General features: G+C 47.2%; 2 protein-coding genes and 3 non-coding genes across 5 annotated transcripts in view; 2 read left to right on the forward strand and 3 right to left on the reverse strand.

Annotated features, from left to right (window-relative positions):
• LOC118637147 (butyrophilin subfamily 2 member A2-like) overlaps nucleotides 1-5848 on the reverse strand; it is a 33759-nt gene extending 27911 nt beyond the window's left edge. The window contains exon 1 of the mRNA XM_036272331.1: nucleotides 5788-5848. The gene's annotated coding sequence lies outside the window, so the exon portion shown is untranslated. The remainder of the gene's footprint in view (nucleotides 1-5787) is intronic.
• Nucleotides 489-7831, reverse strand: LOC118637146 (butyrophilin subfamily 2 member A2-like). The gene is made up of 10 exons (XM_036272329.1): nucleotides 7755-7831; nucleotides 7445-7529; nucleotides 6801-7096; nucleotides 6260-6386; nucleotides 5652-5999; nucleotides 5038-5319; nucleotides 3016-3243; nucleotides 2618-2638; nucleotides 2499-2525; nucleotides 489-1126 (listed from the first exon to the last, which is right to left on the reverse strand). Exons 4-10 carry the CDS (start codon nucleotides 6342-6344, stop codon nucleotides 504-506), a joined length of 1614 nt encoding a protein of 537 aa, XP_036128222.1. The 5' UTR covers nucleotides 6345-6386; nucleotides 6801-7096; nucleotides 7445-7529; nucleotides 7755-7831; the 3' UTR covers nucleotides 489-503.
• A 569-nt stretch (nucleotides 7832-8400) lies between these two features.
• On the forward strand, nucleotides 8401-8472 carry TRNAW-CCA. Its single transcript has one exon. It is a non-coding gene; the product is annotated as a tRNA-Trp (tRNA).
• Nucleotides 8473-9540: 1068 nt separating this feature from the next.
• Nucleotides 9541-9612, forward strand: TRNAM-CAU. Its single transcript has one exon. It is a non-coding gene; the product is annotated as a tRNA-Met (tRNA).
• A 1449-nt stretch (nucleotides 9613-11061) lies between these two features.
• Nucleotides 11062-11134, reverse strand: TRNAR-ACG. Its single transcript has one exon. It is a non-coding gene; the product is annotated as a tRNA-Arg (tRNA).
• Between the last annotated feature and the right edge of the window lie 3050 nt (nucleotides 11135-14184).

Genomic DNA, 14184 nt, shown 5'->3' on the forward strand with positions numbered 1-14184 from the left:
GGTGGGCGGGATGGACCTTCAGATGCTGGGACCCCTGGCCGTCATGATGGGGCTTAACCTTGCTGACAGCCTGGGCCCGCCAGCTCTCTGGCCCCTCGTCCTCTGTCTCCGACCTCCAGCAGTGGCGCCCAGGCCCTTACCAGTCCCCTTAGGTCCTGGTGCATCCTGTTGTTCTCATCCCGAGTCCACAGTGTCCGATGGCAGCTCAAGTCCCATGTTGAACATGTCACCCTGAGGTTAAAGCAGAGGCTTTCCGCCTGTCACTGTCTCACACTTGCTTCTTGGCTGGGAGCCATGTCGAAGCACTAGTTTCCCTGAGCCTGGCCCCTGCCCCAAGGTGACAAGCAACTGAGCTATTACAGCACAGCCTGAGGAGGGAGATGGGGCTGGGGCCCGAAGAGGGGCACCGGGGCCTCTGGAGGAGGTTCCCTGAAGTGACCAGAGGAAGGAGGGCCGTTTCCTCCGGGCGCTGTGCTGTGCTAGGAGAGATGGCCAGGGCTTCTCTACTGGGCTCTGAGACCAGGGAACTGGTCCAGGTGGCTGCGGGGGCTCCCCGCCCTGTGAAGGACCAGGCCACCCTCAGGCACTGTGACCCCCTGGGCCCCTTTGAATGCTGGGCAGATGAACAGTGGGCTGTCATCAGACCCCAGCCTGAAGAAGGGTCTCAGGGGCCCAGAGAAGAGTGAGCGAGGACACGTGTAGATGTGTGACCGGTCCCTCATGTTGTAGAAGGAGACATCTCCAGACTCATAGTCCAGGAAGACGGCCACCCGGCGCAGGCGCTCGTTCAGGGGAAGAATCTTCTCGGCAGAGGACAGGACCCGGTACTGGTTTCCAAACATCTCCAGGGTCCAGAAGCCATTCTGAGGAACCAGCAGAGCCTCCCCTTTCCTCTGCACACTGTCTCTACACACCCCCACAGCCCACACCATTACGTTTTCGACCTCCACCTCCCAGTAGTGTCTGCCTGAGGAGAAGCTCTCTGCTCCCAGGACACAAGGCCAGCAGTTGAATCTCTCTGGGTTGTCAGTCACGCTCTGCCTGCAGGGGCCCCGCCTCACGCTTCTCCGGTCCTCTGACAGGGAGAGTTCAGGGTGAGCGGTGTCTGGGTCCAGGACCACATCAGCTGCAGAGAAAGCCTCAGGTTTAGGACTGGGTCTGAGAGAGGTCCCAGAAGGCAGGGGACACCCTCACGGAGTGAGATGTCCATAAAGGCCCTTCATCCAGATCCAGGAGGCTCTCAGACTGAGAACTCCTGAGGCTGTACTTGTACCTCCTGAGTGACGGGAGTGGGGCCTCAGGTTGAGGATAACTGGGGCTCTAAGAAATGAAGACAGTTTAGCACATGAGCTGAAATTAATGGCTCCCACTTTTTGTCCACATTCTCAGACCTGTCCTTCTTTCTATGTGATCTCTGAGAATCTCTTTTTTGGAAACTTTCCAACTTACCATAAAGCAGTAAGGAGACCCTGTGCCCTCTCTACTCTTAGGAAAGCAATTAAGGCCGATTTCTCCCGACACAGAGGCTGCGCAGTAAAGGGTCCTATTCTTGTGCCCCTATTTACACCAACTTTCCAGGTGACATAAATGACTAATAAGGGCACTCTTCAGAGGCAGAAAAAGAGGTCAGTGTCCCCAAATGCCAACCTGCCACCTGAGAGGTGTGTCTGGCAAAAGATGGGGCACTATTTCCATCCAGCTTTGCTTTACACTCGGGTCTGAAGTGCCCTGTCTGGGTGCAGGGTGAGCTCCGGACCTGACCTTCTGAGAACTTCCCCCCTACAGTTGTTACTCATCGGCCTCCATCTCCATTCTGTTAGAATGATTTTCTCCTTTCCCCACATGGACATGTCCAACTGTGACAGCTGTGAAATCCACCTAGAGGAAAGGTCCAAGCACCATGGCATCTAGTGAAGCCTGGATGCTGTGATGCCTTTGAGTAGATGATGAATCATAAATGCAAGGTGCTCATCCGTGGAGGAAAGGGGATCCTGTGGGCCCCTGCTTGGCCAGGGCTGCCCTTCCCAGCTGTACACAGCACCAGTGCTCTCCTGGGCAGGAAGGCATTTCTGACACCTATTTGTCCAGCCCTTAGGCAGGCTTGGGGCAGCTCACTGCCTGTCCCACACACAGATGCTAAGTATGCATCTCCCAGGATATAACTAGCTCAGCCAGTATTCTCTTCCCTCAAATTCATCCAGATTCCTAAGTGCAACAACTACTCAAACATAACCTTTATGGAGGTCCCTCTGTGTGCTTGACCTCTGGAAATCATGGATGACATTATGGTAACAAATAAGGATGGGAAGGAGGGGAAGAGCTGATTGAGACCCCAGGAAATTCCCTTCCCGAGGAGCTGGGATCATGCAATAGTAGGGATGCTGCTGGGGAACTGACCCAGCCGTCCCCACCATGGCCCTTATTCCTCTCAGCTCACGTGTCCCTTTGTCTCACTAGGGAGGAAGCTTGGGATGTGGGGGACTGTCCCAGGAGCTCACCAGCATGCAAGAGGCCTCTTCTCCATCCTGCAAAAGGACAGAGAGTGAGCTTCATGAGATAATAGTCACTGACAGAATACACATTATGTACCGAGTAGTTAGGAAAATGACAAACTTACGCAGTTCCTCTTGAAGTTGCTCTGAAAAATAAACAGAAACCAATGAAAGTCCTCACAGAAGAAGTACGGATTGGAGTCTGTATTAAACACAGGACTGGCTCTTTCTGTCAATGCACCGTACCCTCCCCCACATCCAGGAAATTGTCCAGATTCCAGAAATGACTATGGACCAGGTAGCTGGATCTTATCAGTATGTGTTTAGGTTTCCTTTTTCTCAAACAGTATAACATTCTCTGTAGATGCAACATTTGAGAAGGCCGAAAGTGATTCAGAGGCTTAGTGACAGGGACGCAGCGCTCCAAGCCCTGCCTGCTGTCCCTCTCTTCTCTGTCCCCATGGCTTCAGCTGTCCGAGCTGTGTCCTTGGAATGACAGTGAACTGCCCTCATAATCTTTTACCTTTTATTAGACGTTCTTTCTCTTTTTCCCCACGTTCTTTCTTCAGTTCCTTACACGCAATTTCTTTCCCTTTAGTTTCAAAATCTTTTTCCTCTGACAGAGTTCCTTTTTCCTTGTGGAGTTTCGTGATGAGACAGATGCTGGCGAGGAGGAGGAGGAGCAGAGCAGGCAGGATGACAGCCAGGGCCACCGCACAGGGAGAGAGAGATGTGCTGGGGATAAAGGATTCTGGAAGGAGGCCAGGAAAGTCCCAGTCAGTGAGACAATGGACGGGGTGAGAGCATCCCTGGGATGCACATCTGAGGAGCTCGCTCAGGCACGGGCTACATCCACTTCTCTCTCAGAATCCCACAGTGCTGCCCGTGGTGGGGCTGATGAGGTTAATTCATATATAAGAACCCATAAAATACAGGCCACACCAGTGGCCCATGTCACAAATCCACACTTACCTCAGCCTGCATGTACTGGAAACGCCCCATGTTTAGGAACACTTACATACCCCCATCACATCCTCCCATTCAACTTCAGTGATCTCCCCTTCCCCTGGAAAACAGGACCTGGTGCCGGACAAGGAAACCCAGACCTCCTCATCAGTCATGCCCATTTCCACCTCTGACAGTTGCTGATTCCTCAGGTAGAGGCTCCCCAGCTGGGGAGGACCTGCACTCCTCACCCCAATCCATGGATGGCTTTCCCTTAAACAAAGGAGGTCAAACTCATTACTGAAGTGTTTTAGTTTGTCATTCCACAGGATCCAGGAGATAGAAAAGCATAAGTACTTGGGGTCACTGTGGGAAGGACCAGATGAATGAAAGCCAACCACTACCACCATCCTGGCGCGACCACTATCACTCTCACCTGATCACTGCAATGCCCTCTTCCCTGCTTCTGCTCACATCCTGTGCAGTCTGTCTCCAGCACAGCTGCCTCCCTGAGATCACATTATTTCTCTGCTCAAAAGCCTGTGATGGCCCTGGTCAGTTTGGCTCAGCGGTTGAGCATCGGCCTGCGGACCAGAGAGTCCTGGGTTCGGTTTCCGCTAGGGGCACGTACCACAAAAAACAAAAAAACCCTGTGATGTTTCCTATCTCACTGAGACTAAAGGCCAAAGTCTGTTGGTGACCTACATTGCCCCATGTGGTCTGGACCCATTCCAGATGTGTATTTCCTCCCATTCCCAGTACACTCAAGCCATTCCATCCACATTGGCCTCTTGGGGTTCCTCAAAACTGCCAGACTTGTTCCTGCCTCAGGCCCTTTGCATGTGCTGTTCCTGCTACCTGGTTTGTTCATTCCTCACTTGCCCAATTGCCATCTTTTCACTGAAGTCTTTCCTTACCATGCTATTTATAATTACCACTCCCCCTGCCCCTATCCCTCTCTACTGCCTCCCTTCATTAATGTTCTGACAGAACTTATTGCCACTCGATATAAAACTTTAACTAATTATTTGACTCCCTGTTTTAATTAATTGTTTTATTGATTACTCTCTGCTGCTCTAGAATGTGGCTCTCATGAGGGTGGGAATCTTTATGTATTTTTGTTCACGGATATATATTTGGTTTCTAGAACAGGGCTGGGAACCTATGTGGTCCTTGTCAAGCATCTGTTGAATGAATTTATGAATGCCTGTAACAGAGACTCTCCTGCTCTGCTCTTCTAACATCTCATGTGCAGGAGGGAGGGCTTCAGCTCACAGCTCCACCAGGTGTGCACAGCTTCCTGCCCACACCACTGTGCATGTGCTATGGTTGTTCTAAATGTTTACAAATTGCTGCAGGATCAGAACCATAATAGGGGGGAAATATCAGATTTACCCTCAGAGAACAGGCTCCTACTCTGGGGTTTGAGACTATTTGATGTTCCACCTGTGATGAGGGGCACAGCCTCAGCTCAGCTGTAGCCTGTGCTCTTCAGGGCCCAGGACACTCTCACCCCAACCCTCCCCAAGCCCTGTCAGGCGTCATGTGTGTACTGAGGTTTCTGGTTCCATGGTTGGGCCCTGGAGGGCAAGGAACGTACCTGGAATAAAGATCACAGAGTCCTTCTCCTGGCCGAGCAGGGTGTTGTTGACGGAGCAGGACATGTTCCTCACAGAGCTGTCCCTGATGATCACAGCTATGGTGACCCTGAAGAGGCCGTCCGTGTCCTCAGTGTAAGCCTCCTCCAGGGCGGGCATGATCTCCCCATAAGGGTCCCTCCACACTGCGTGGGGCTCTGGGTACCACCCTACGGATGTGCACTCCAGCCGGACGCCCCCATCCTCGTGGCCCTTCATTTCAATGAGGGGCGTGGAGCCCAGGCCTGGGGACAGATTACTATGTCTTAATGTCTCATTCTAAAGCATGTTACCGAAGAAGACGCTTAGAGATCTCTAAAAATTAGCATGAGCATAATCTGTAGGATTAAACGCTCTCTGCTGCTCAAGGCTCTCACTGTATTCAGGGTGTGAACGCTCGAGCCCACAGCTCAGCGGGGCAAACCCACTCATTGGGCCCTCAGGCAGGAGGAAGCTGCCCTTCCAGGGTAAAGGGGATTCTAGAAAGAAATCAGGTGGTCTTGGGGGACCTGAGGTTCAGAAAGAAACTTTCCCCAAAAGTCACACTGTGAAAAGCCAACAAAGTGAAAGGACATACCTGCCACCATCAGGTGCAAGATGGCCTCATCGTAGGACCTGCCTTGTTGGAAATAACAGCGGTAGATGCCGTTGTCATGGACTCTGACATTGCGAATGACGAGGGCCACGTTCCCCTTGCTAATGTCTTCACTCACAAAGGTTGTTCGTCCTCGGTACTGCTCCATCTGCTCCTCTGCCCTCTCACGCCCCCCCTTGTACACCAGCACCGCGGGCGAGAACTGAGACCGGAACCACCGCACCTCCATGTCCTGGGCATTTTTCTCAGGTGACAGGCAACAGCGTAGCAGGGTGTTTTCTCCCACCATGGCCAGAATGGGATCAGCTGGCCCCAGGACAGTAAACTGGGCTGTTCAACAAAGGGGCAGAATCAGGCAGGTCACTATTCAACATCCAAGTCAGGAAAAGAAGTGGCTCTTCCAGGGGACAGCTATTCCTGGGCAGAGGATTCTGGGGCCAGTGGCTGTGGCTGGATGGAGCAAGTGATGCCCAGTATCTACTGAGGCTGCTAGTGCTTGAACAGAACACAGAGAAGCCACATGGAGCACCTACAGACCATGTGCTTACAGAGGTTTTCACCTGTTCCCCAGGCCAGTGGCAGGGCCCTACCTGAGACCAGTGCAGACAGGCCCAGGACCGGGAGGAAGAGCAGGGGGCCAGGCAGGGAGACATGCGGGGAAGCAGCCGGCTCCATGGCCTCAAGTGGAGTCACCCGGGGGAGGCCGGGACTGCAGGCCTGGGGGAGCAGACGTGGAGAAATCGCCAGGGAGACCTGTCACCACAGTCCAGGTCTAGGTAAGCGTCCCTGTAGCCCGTGTTAGTACCATGAGAGCCCACACTTGTGTCCTGGGCACCCCCTTCCTCTCCCGGGTCAGGTGTCTCCCCACAGACTGACTCATGAGCATTCCTTGGAAGAAGCCAACGTACCAGGATCCGCCCTGCTCAAGGGCCTGCTCAGGCCAGAAGGAGTTTCTCCAGCGGTCACCTGATATCTTTCCACACCCTCCCCCTCCTCCTTCTCCACGTACAGCCCGGGCAACCCGGGTGTGGGCGGGCGCGGGGCCCCAGGAAGGCCCTCGCCCGGGACCCGCCCTCCCCGCCCGGGTGTCCTCCCAGCCCCACCCGGAGTGCAGCCCCCCTCCCGTCCCACCTGGCGGAATTCACTTTGGCGTCTTCCGTCTTCCGCTGACGCTCAAACAGTGATTTCCGGTAGTCTCGCTCTTTGCTCCTTCCATGGGCACGGTCACGACTGGAGAGAACACCGTTCCGACCGGAGAAGAAAACTTGTCCTCTGCTCCTTCAAGTGCTGTGTGGGGCTGGCGACCTGGGACCCGGTGTCCTCTGTGACCGGAATCCCAAGATTTCCAGTGACCGTTCGGAGTCCAGGATTGGCCGGCGGCGGGCCAGCCAGCCAATGGCATCCCCGAGTCTACTCCTCACCAGTTGCTGGGTAGAATACACAGAAAAGGCTGAAGCATTAAACAGGCACAGCTGCGAATTAGCTTTCTGGGATTATCTGGCCTTTTTAGTTCCTTTTTCTCTTCTCGAAGGAAACATACTCCCCCCCATTCTTGCTATTCCCTCTGCGTTGTGGCCTTGCTGCTAGCTAGGAGGACAGAAGCGTGTGTGTGCGCGCCCGCGCGCTTGGGGTTGGTTTGGGCAGGTGTTGAGGTGAGCATAGCACCCTCTTCCCAGAGCCAAGCAATCTTGTTCAAGTTGCTGGGTTTGTGGGGAGCGGGGGAGAGATGGGGGACGCAGGAAGGTGCTGGGGTAGAGGACGGAGCCAGACCGCACCTGCAGCAGCTGCTGTGGAGACCTCGTGCCTCATTCGGAAAGGGTTTGTGGTCTCAGCAGAGTGGTGCATGTGCTTTGAGGGGTCCTGAAAAATAAAAATTAACATTCCAAAGATTTGTAATCGTAGATGCAAAAAGACAATAGACAAACTCAGTTAAGACAAGGATTTACTTTTGTAAAGGAACATGCCAGCCTAGGACATAACTACCTGCCATAAACTGCTTTTAGTTAAAAAGTTCTAATTTCAGACCATCCTTTGTGGTTACTTTAGCGTTTGAGTTTGCAAGGTCACCCGCAGGCCCCCCCTGACCTTGCCAAATTACCAGGTAGCACGTTTTCGTCCACATTAAGTTTTACCATGATCTCTGCCAAACCTGGCTGGCGATGTGGGCAAATGCAGAATTTCAGCAAACTTTGTACTGATAGTAATTACACCAGCATTTATTGAGAGCTCACTGCGTGCCGGGTAGGCATCTTTTTAAGCACATTGCATATGTAAACTCACAGCAAGCCTTTGGGGTAGGTGAAGAAAGTACACATTTCAGTTTTTAGTCAACAGCCTGAATTATCTGGCAGCACCAGACCTCCAGACACTTTCCTCCCCAGGTTGTTTATTTTCTGATAGCCCAACACATCATTCACCCAGATCCCTTACCTCTCCCACTCCATTCCATAGCCACCAACAGAAACCAACAAAAGTCCCCCAAACATACATACATATATATATATTAAATACATATATACAAATATTTATATATATATATATATACTCCGTAAGAAAATAAAATAGAATTGGAACGAGTGCATATACAAGAAATTCGGAGGCAGATTGGATCAGGGGTTTGTTGGAGGAGGGAGCCAGGTATAATTCATATCCAACTGCAAAGTTTACATTAAGTATCAAAAATTAATCCCATAGACCAGGTGGACAGATTTAAATTGCAATAGCTCAATGGGACCTCGTGGCGCAACGGTAGCGCGTCTGACTCCAGATCAGAAGGTTGCGTGTTCAAATCACGTCGGGGTCAGTTGCTTTTAGTGCTGGGAAAGGGAGGAGGGAAAAGGTTTTTGGTCTATAAAGTTAAATCTTATCCAGAAAGAAAAAAAATATATATATGCCTTTCCTGCTTTCTTCGATCTTGAAGAAAAAAAAAAAAATGCCTTTCCTGCTTTCTTTGATCTTGGATGCCCTCCTTAAACGTCTTAACAAAGTAAGTAAATAGGCAAGTATACAGAGGAATACACAATATTGTTACTGTGTTTGGTGGGTTTATTTCTGGGCCCATAAGAGACACTTTAACTCTTGTCGCAAACATTCTAAATCTCACTCTTCACCCTCTCATCCATAATCCCAACCCTCCCTGCCTTCCCTCCACATTCACTTCAGTACTGGAGGATCCTCTTCATCCCAGTCTCTCTCTCCAACCTTCGGAAGCTTTGCAGACCTCAGGCTAATCTGGTTCACCTGGTGCACGCCTGGATCAGCTATTCCATGCCAGAGAACTTGAACACGGGTCCCCCACCCCACTCCCAATTGAGTTTATAGGGAATAAACTATTACACTAGAAAGTTAGTCTTCTGAGCTAGAAGTTCCGGGAACACCCTAAAACTCTATTTTTTTTTTTAAGGTGCAGAAATGTGCGTTTTTTCCCCTCTCATCGGGCTCGAGAACCGTTCCCGGCGGTGCCCCCTTCCCTTCCCCTTCCCCTCATTATGAACCATATCCATCACGTTAGAGCATGGAAGAAAGGGAAGGAGTGTTTATTTCATGAGTTCATTATTTTGTATAATTTAGAATGATTTTAAAACACGATGTTTGGGTATCAGCAGACATTTAGTTACAGATGTCATGTACACAGTAACAATAGTATCTAAGCATGTCTTTGTGCTGTTCCCATTTGTTATTAACTCTTTTCTTAGGAGTTAGTTCAGACCCATGGCCATCTTGTTGCACAAGACCGATTACTAATCTGGAGAAAAAGTAAAAAGCAAAAACAAAAAAAACAGTTAGTTCTAAAGATTAGAAAAATAAGTAAAAAGAAAAAGGTCAACCCCAAAACAAGCTGAATATTAACTTTGAGGGTAGGTTCTTCTACAGCAGAGTGGCGCAGCGGAAGCGTGCTGGGCCCATAACCCAGAGGTCGATGGATCGAAACCATCCTCTGCTAAGGTAAAGCTTACCTTTTACCCTCCCTCTCAAATAGATAGATCTGCTTCGGTACTGTTGCCTTTTGTTACAAATCTTGTGAAATGTTTGATGCTATAAATTACGTGTATGTAAACAGGCTAGAAATAAAAACTTAACAAAATTTGCTGTATACCAGAAAGAAAAACCTAACAAGGTTTGCTATCTACTATGTGTGTATCTTCTTTAGTGAAATGTCTGTCTTTGGCCCATTTTTTTTAAGCATATGAAAAGATGTTCCACATCATGTCATGAGAGAAATGCAAATTAAAATAACAGTGCGATACCACTACATATATGCCCCAAATCCATAACTCTAACAACACCAAGTGCTGTGAGGATGTGGAGCAACAGGAACTCTCACTCATTGCTGGTGGGAATGCAAAACAGTGCAGCCACTGTCAAGACAATTTGGTGGTTTCCTACAAAATTAAACATACTCTTACATTAAGATCCAGCAATTGCACTCCTTGTTATTTACCCAAAGGACTTGAAATGTATGAGCACACAAAAGCCTGCACACAGATGTTTAGAGCAACTCCATTCATAACAACCAAAACTTGGACACAAGCAAATGGCCTTCAGTAGGTGATGAATCAATAAACTGGTACATCTAGACAATGGAATGTTATTCATAATTAAAAAGAAATTAGCTACTAAGCCATGGAACATGAAGGAAACTTAAATGCATAGTAATAAGTGAAGGAAGCCAATCTGAAAGGATACACATTGCAGACAAAACTATGGATACAGTACAATGCAGGGGTGTGTGGGAAGGATGTAAATAAAGCACAGAATATTTTTATGTGTGCAGTGAACATACTCTACATGATACTATAAAGACACATACAGACCCGGTCGGTTTGGCTCAGCGGTTGGACCTTCGGCTTGTGGACCAGGGGGTGCCGGGTTCAGTTTCCCCTAGGGGCACATACACCCTCCCCCCCAAAAAAATCAGTAAAGATGGGTACATGTCATTATACTTTTTTCCAAACCCATGGAATGTACATTTAAGAATGAAAACTATGGACTTTGGGTGATTATGATGTGTCAATGTATATAGTAGGTCCGTCGATAGTAATAAATGTAGCACTGGTGGGGGATGTTAATAATGGGGGAAGCTATGCCTGTGTACCTTCCTCTCAGTTTCACTGTGAACCTGTAACTGCTCTTAAAACATGTAGTTGAGAAAGACTATTTTGAAGACTGGTCAGTTTTGAAAACAATTTAGTGATGTGATTTAAAGAAAATCTATGTATGTAAAATGAGTTGTGAACTATAAGCTGGAGCCTATATTATTAACATTTTGTCATTTTGTGTAAAAGATATAGAATACAATTTAAAATTAAATAAAAATAAAAATATACATAATACAAAACCCCGGGACCTCAAAGGGGTCACCAAAAAAACAAGGAAAAAAAAAAAAAAAGCCCGAGCCAGCCAGGAGTCGAACCTAGAATCTTCTGATCCGTAGTCAGACGCGTTATCCATTGCGCCACTGGCCCAAACAGCGCCTGTGTTTATCTTACATATACTGAGAAAGGAAATAGTAGAATTACTTTGTTGCTCTAAATATCAGTATGTAATAAAAAACCAAATTAAAAAAAATAGAAATAAATATCAGTATGTAAATTCTGTCTCAACTTGTTTTTTTGTACCTGGGCAGAGAGTATTTGAACATAAAAAATCAACCATCCTAGTGGACAGGATTCAAACCTACACAGGGCGACCCCAGTGCATTTCTAGTTCATCACCTTAACCAGTCTGCCTGGTGTCCTTCGATTTACCATATATCATTTATTCTACACTATTTCAGGACTCAGTGAGGACAAGACAAAGGATATCACGTCCCATTAATGAAACCAGAGAAGAATCAACCAACTTCAATTCTAGCATGTGGTCATTTGAGAATGCCTGTTTGGATCTTTTCTAGAAAACAAATCAGCAATATGTTGCAATGACTTTAAGTAATCTGAAAAAGATCCTTGCAGATATATATCCTACATCTTCAACCACCTAATCTAGAGTCTGAAATGTAATAAAGGCTCAACAAATGCCAGCTGCTATTGTCATCATCATTTTTTAAATTCAAGAATGAGAATCCAGTACGCCAAGGTTGTGGGCTCGATTTCCCGTCAGGGCACATATAAGAATCAACCAATGAGTGCATGAATAAGTGGAACAACAAATCGGTATGGTCTCTCTCTCTCTCTCTCTCTCTCTCTCTCTCTCTCTCTCTCTCAATCTCTTCCCCTCTCTCTAAATATCAATTAAAAAAAAAAAAAGAAAGAGGATCCATCAAAATGTTCCACAGGAAAGCCTATATCCTGTTTCTTCGCAAAGCTCAAAATATTTTAAAGCAGCAGAGAGAATTTTTTTTTATTAGTGTACAAGTGGGGAATTCTGTATTTCATCAATAGTTCCATTCTATGGACAGAGGAAGTGTAGGGACATGACTGACACACCACTGCTTATGTGCTGATAGATTGGAAACTATCTCCAGCTCAGATTTTTCTTCTGGATTTCAGAATATACAATTGTCCTGGTTATTTCTTTTTGTATGTTTATGGGCATCTCGAAAGCAATAACTCCCAAAATGAATGCTGTATCCTTCCTTTTCAAACTTGAACCTCCTCCAAAACCCACATTTTTGAAAGAAGCAACCAGATCAACCTCCTAATTTCTTCTCTAATCTGGCTCTTTTTCCCAAGCCTCAGGCCCATTTCCTTAGATCAGGCCGTGGAATGAATTATGTTGGAGCTCAGGTCTGAAGGATGTGTGGAAGTGAGCCCACAGGGAGACGGGATTATTGCTCTAGACCTCCACCTCATAAAATATGAGAGAAACTGCAGAAGCTCTGTCTTGCTGGAACATTGAATTTGGGAGGGGCAGCAATGAGAGAGAACACCAGAGATGCAGTTTAGGGCTGATTATGTAGATAGGGCTATGCCAGAATTAACTGGTGTGTTCACCTGAGAATGCAAATCTGATTGTGTCCCTATCCACTTTACAGATACTCTGTGGCCTACAGGGAAGATCACCAATGTCATAGGAGGCCCTCATTATGGGTGTCTGTCTAACATTCTCAGCTTCCTTTCTGAACACTGTCATGGAGCCTCAGGCTCCTGAGGCAGGGAGGATCTGCCTTTCCGCATGTGGCCTGGTTTCTTCATTATGACCTTCTGTCTCCTTGGAGCCCCACGTTCTTCCTTCAGGACCTTTGTTTAAATAAGACAACTTCTACAGTCTTTTTCTAAAATTCAAACTTTCATCATGAAAAAGTTTAAACATGAGAAGTGTTGAAACAATAGGGAATTATCTATATACCCAATACTACCCAGCTGGTGTGGCTTGGTGGTTTGAGCATCATGCTATGGACTGAGAGGTACTGGTTTGATTCCGGGTCGGGGCACATGCCCAGGTTTTAGACTCAATCCCCTGTAGGAGGGTGTGCAAGAGGCAGCTGATGAATGTGTCTCTTGCTCTCCCTTCCTCTCTCTCTAAAAAAACTAATAAAAACATTTTAAAAAATGACATGCCCACTACCCCTATTCAACAGTTGTTAACATTTTGCCATATTAGTCTTATCACATACACACATCTTACATAACCAAAATACCATTATTATAACTAAAAAAACCCAGCAATTCTTTATAAAAACATCTAATATTCAGTCCTTATAACTAAAAAATCTAGCAATTCTTTTTTTATCTTTTTTACTGAATTCATTGGGAAGACACTGGTTAACAAATCATGTAGGTTTTGGGTGCACAATTCCACAGCACATCATCTGTATACGGTATGTACACCCTCCAAGTCAAGTCTCCTTCCATCACAATTTATGCCCCTATGCCCTCCTCAAAAATCTAGCAATTCTTTATAAAAACATCTAATATCCAGTCCTTATTTAAAAGTCTCTAATGTTTTTTGGGGCCAGTTTTTCTAACCAGATCCAATCCAAGTTCATTCAGCACATGGAGTTGTAATGTTTCCTTAGTCCCTTTCGCTTTACAACAGTCTCCCAGCTATTTGCTGTTGTTTTGACATTGACTTTTTTTAAAAAGTCCAAGCCAATTGACTTGTGGAATGTCCCACATTCAGTATTTGTCTCATTGTTTCCTCAGGGCAACTTTGAATTTATTCTTCTATTCTAAACTAGACGTTAAGTCCAAATGAATGATTAGGTCCCTTTAGTTGATCCGATTAGATTCAGGTTAAAACTTTTGGGTTGACATGGTGTACTTGATCCAGTACTTCCTGGGGCTTCCTTTCCCCTTTGTACTTAGCAAGTGACCTCGGGTGGCGTTGGCACTTGGACACCACGGACATATTGTTTCCCAGTCACCTTCTCCTGAGGGTTTTAAGGTAGCCACTTCTCTCGGCCCGAGTCTATTGTTTTTCTGGGGCTTGCAGATGGTGAGTTTCTAATTCTGCCGTTTCCCTGCATTTGTTGGAGGGGACTTTTGTCAAACTTGTTGACCCTTTTCCTGCCTTTCTCTGTCCAAGTCTTTCCTAGGGATTCTTTGGAAGCTGCAGCACACCCGTTCTAACAATC

The sequence above is a fragment of the Molossus molossus genome, unplaced genomic scaffold (assembly GCF_014108415.1).
Source record: "Molossus molossus isolate mMolMol1 unplaced genomic scaffold, mMolMol1.p scaffold_m16_p_20, whole genome shotgun sequence".
Taxonomy (NCBI): Eukaryota; Metazoa; Chordata; class Mammalia; order Chiroptera; family Molossidae; genus Molossus; species Molossus molossus.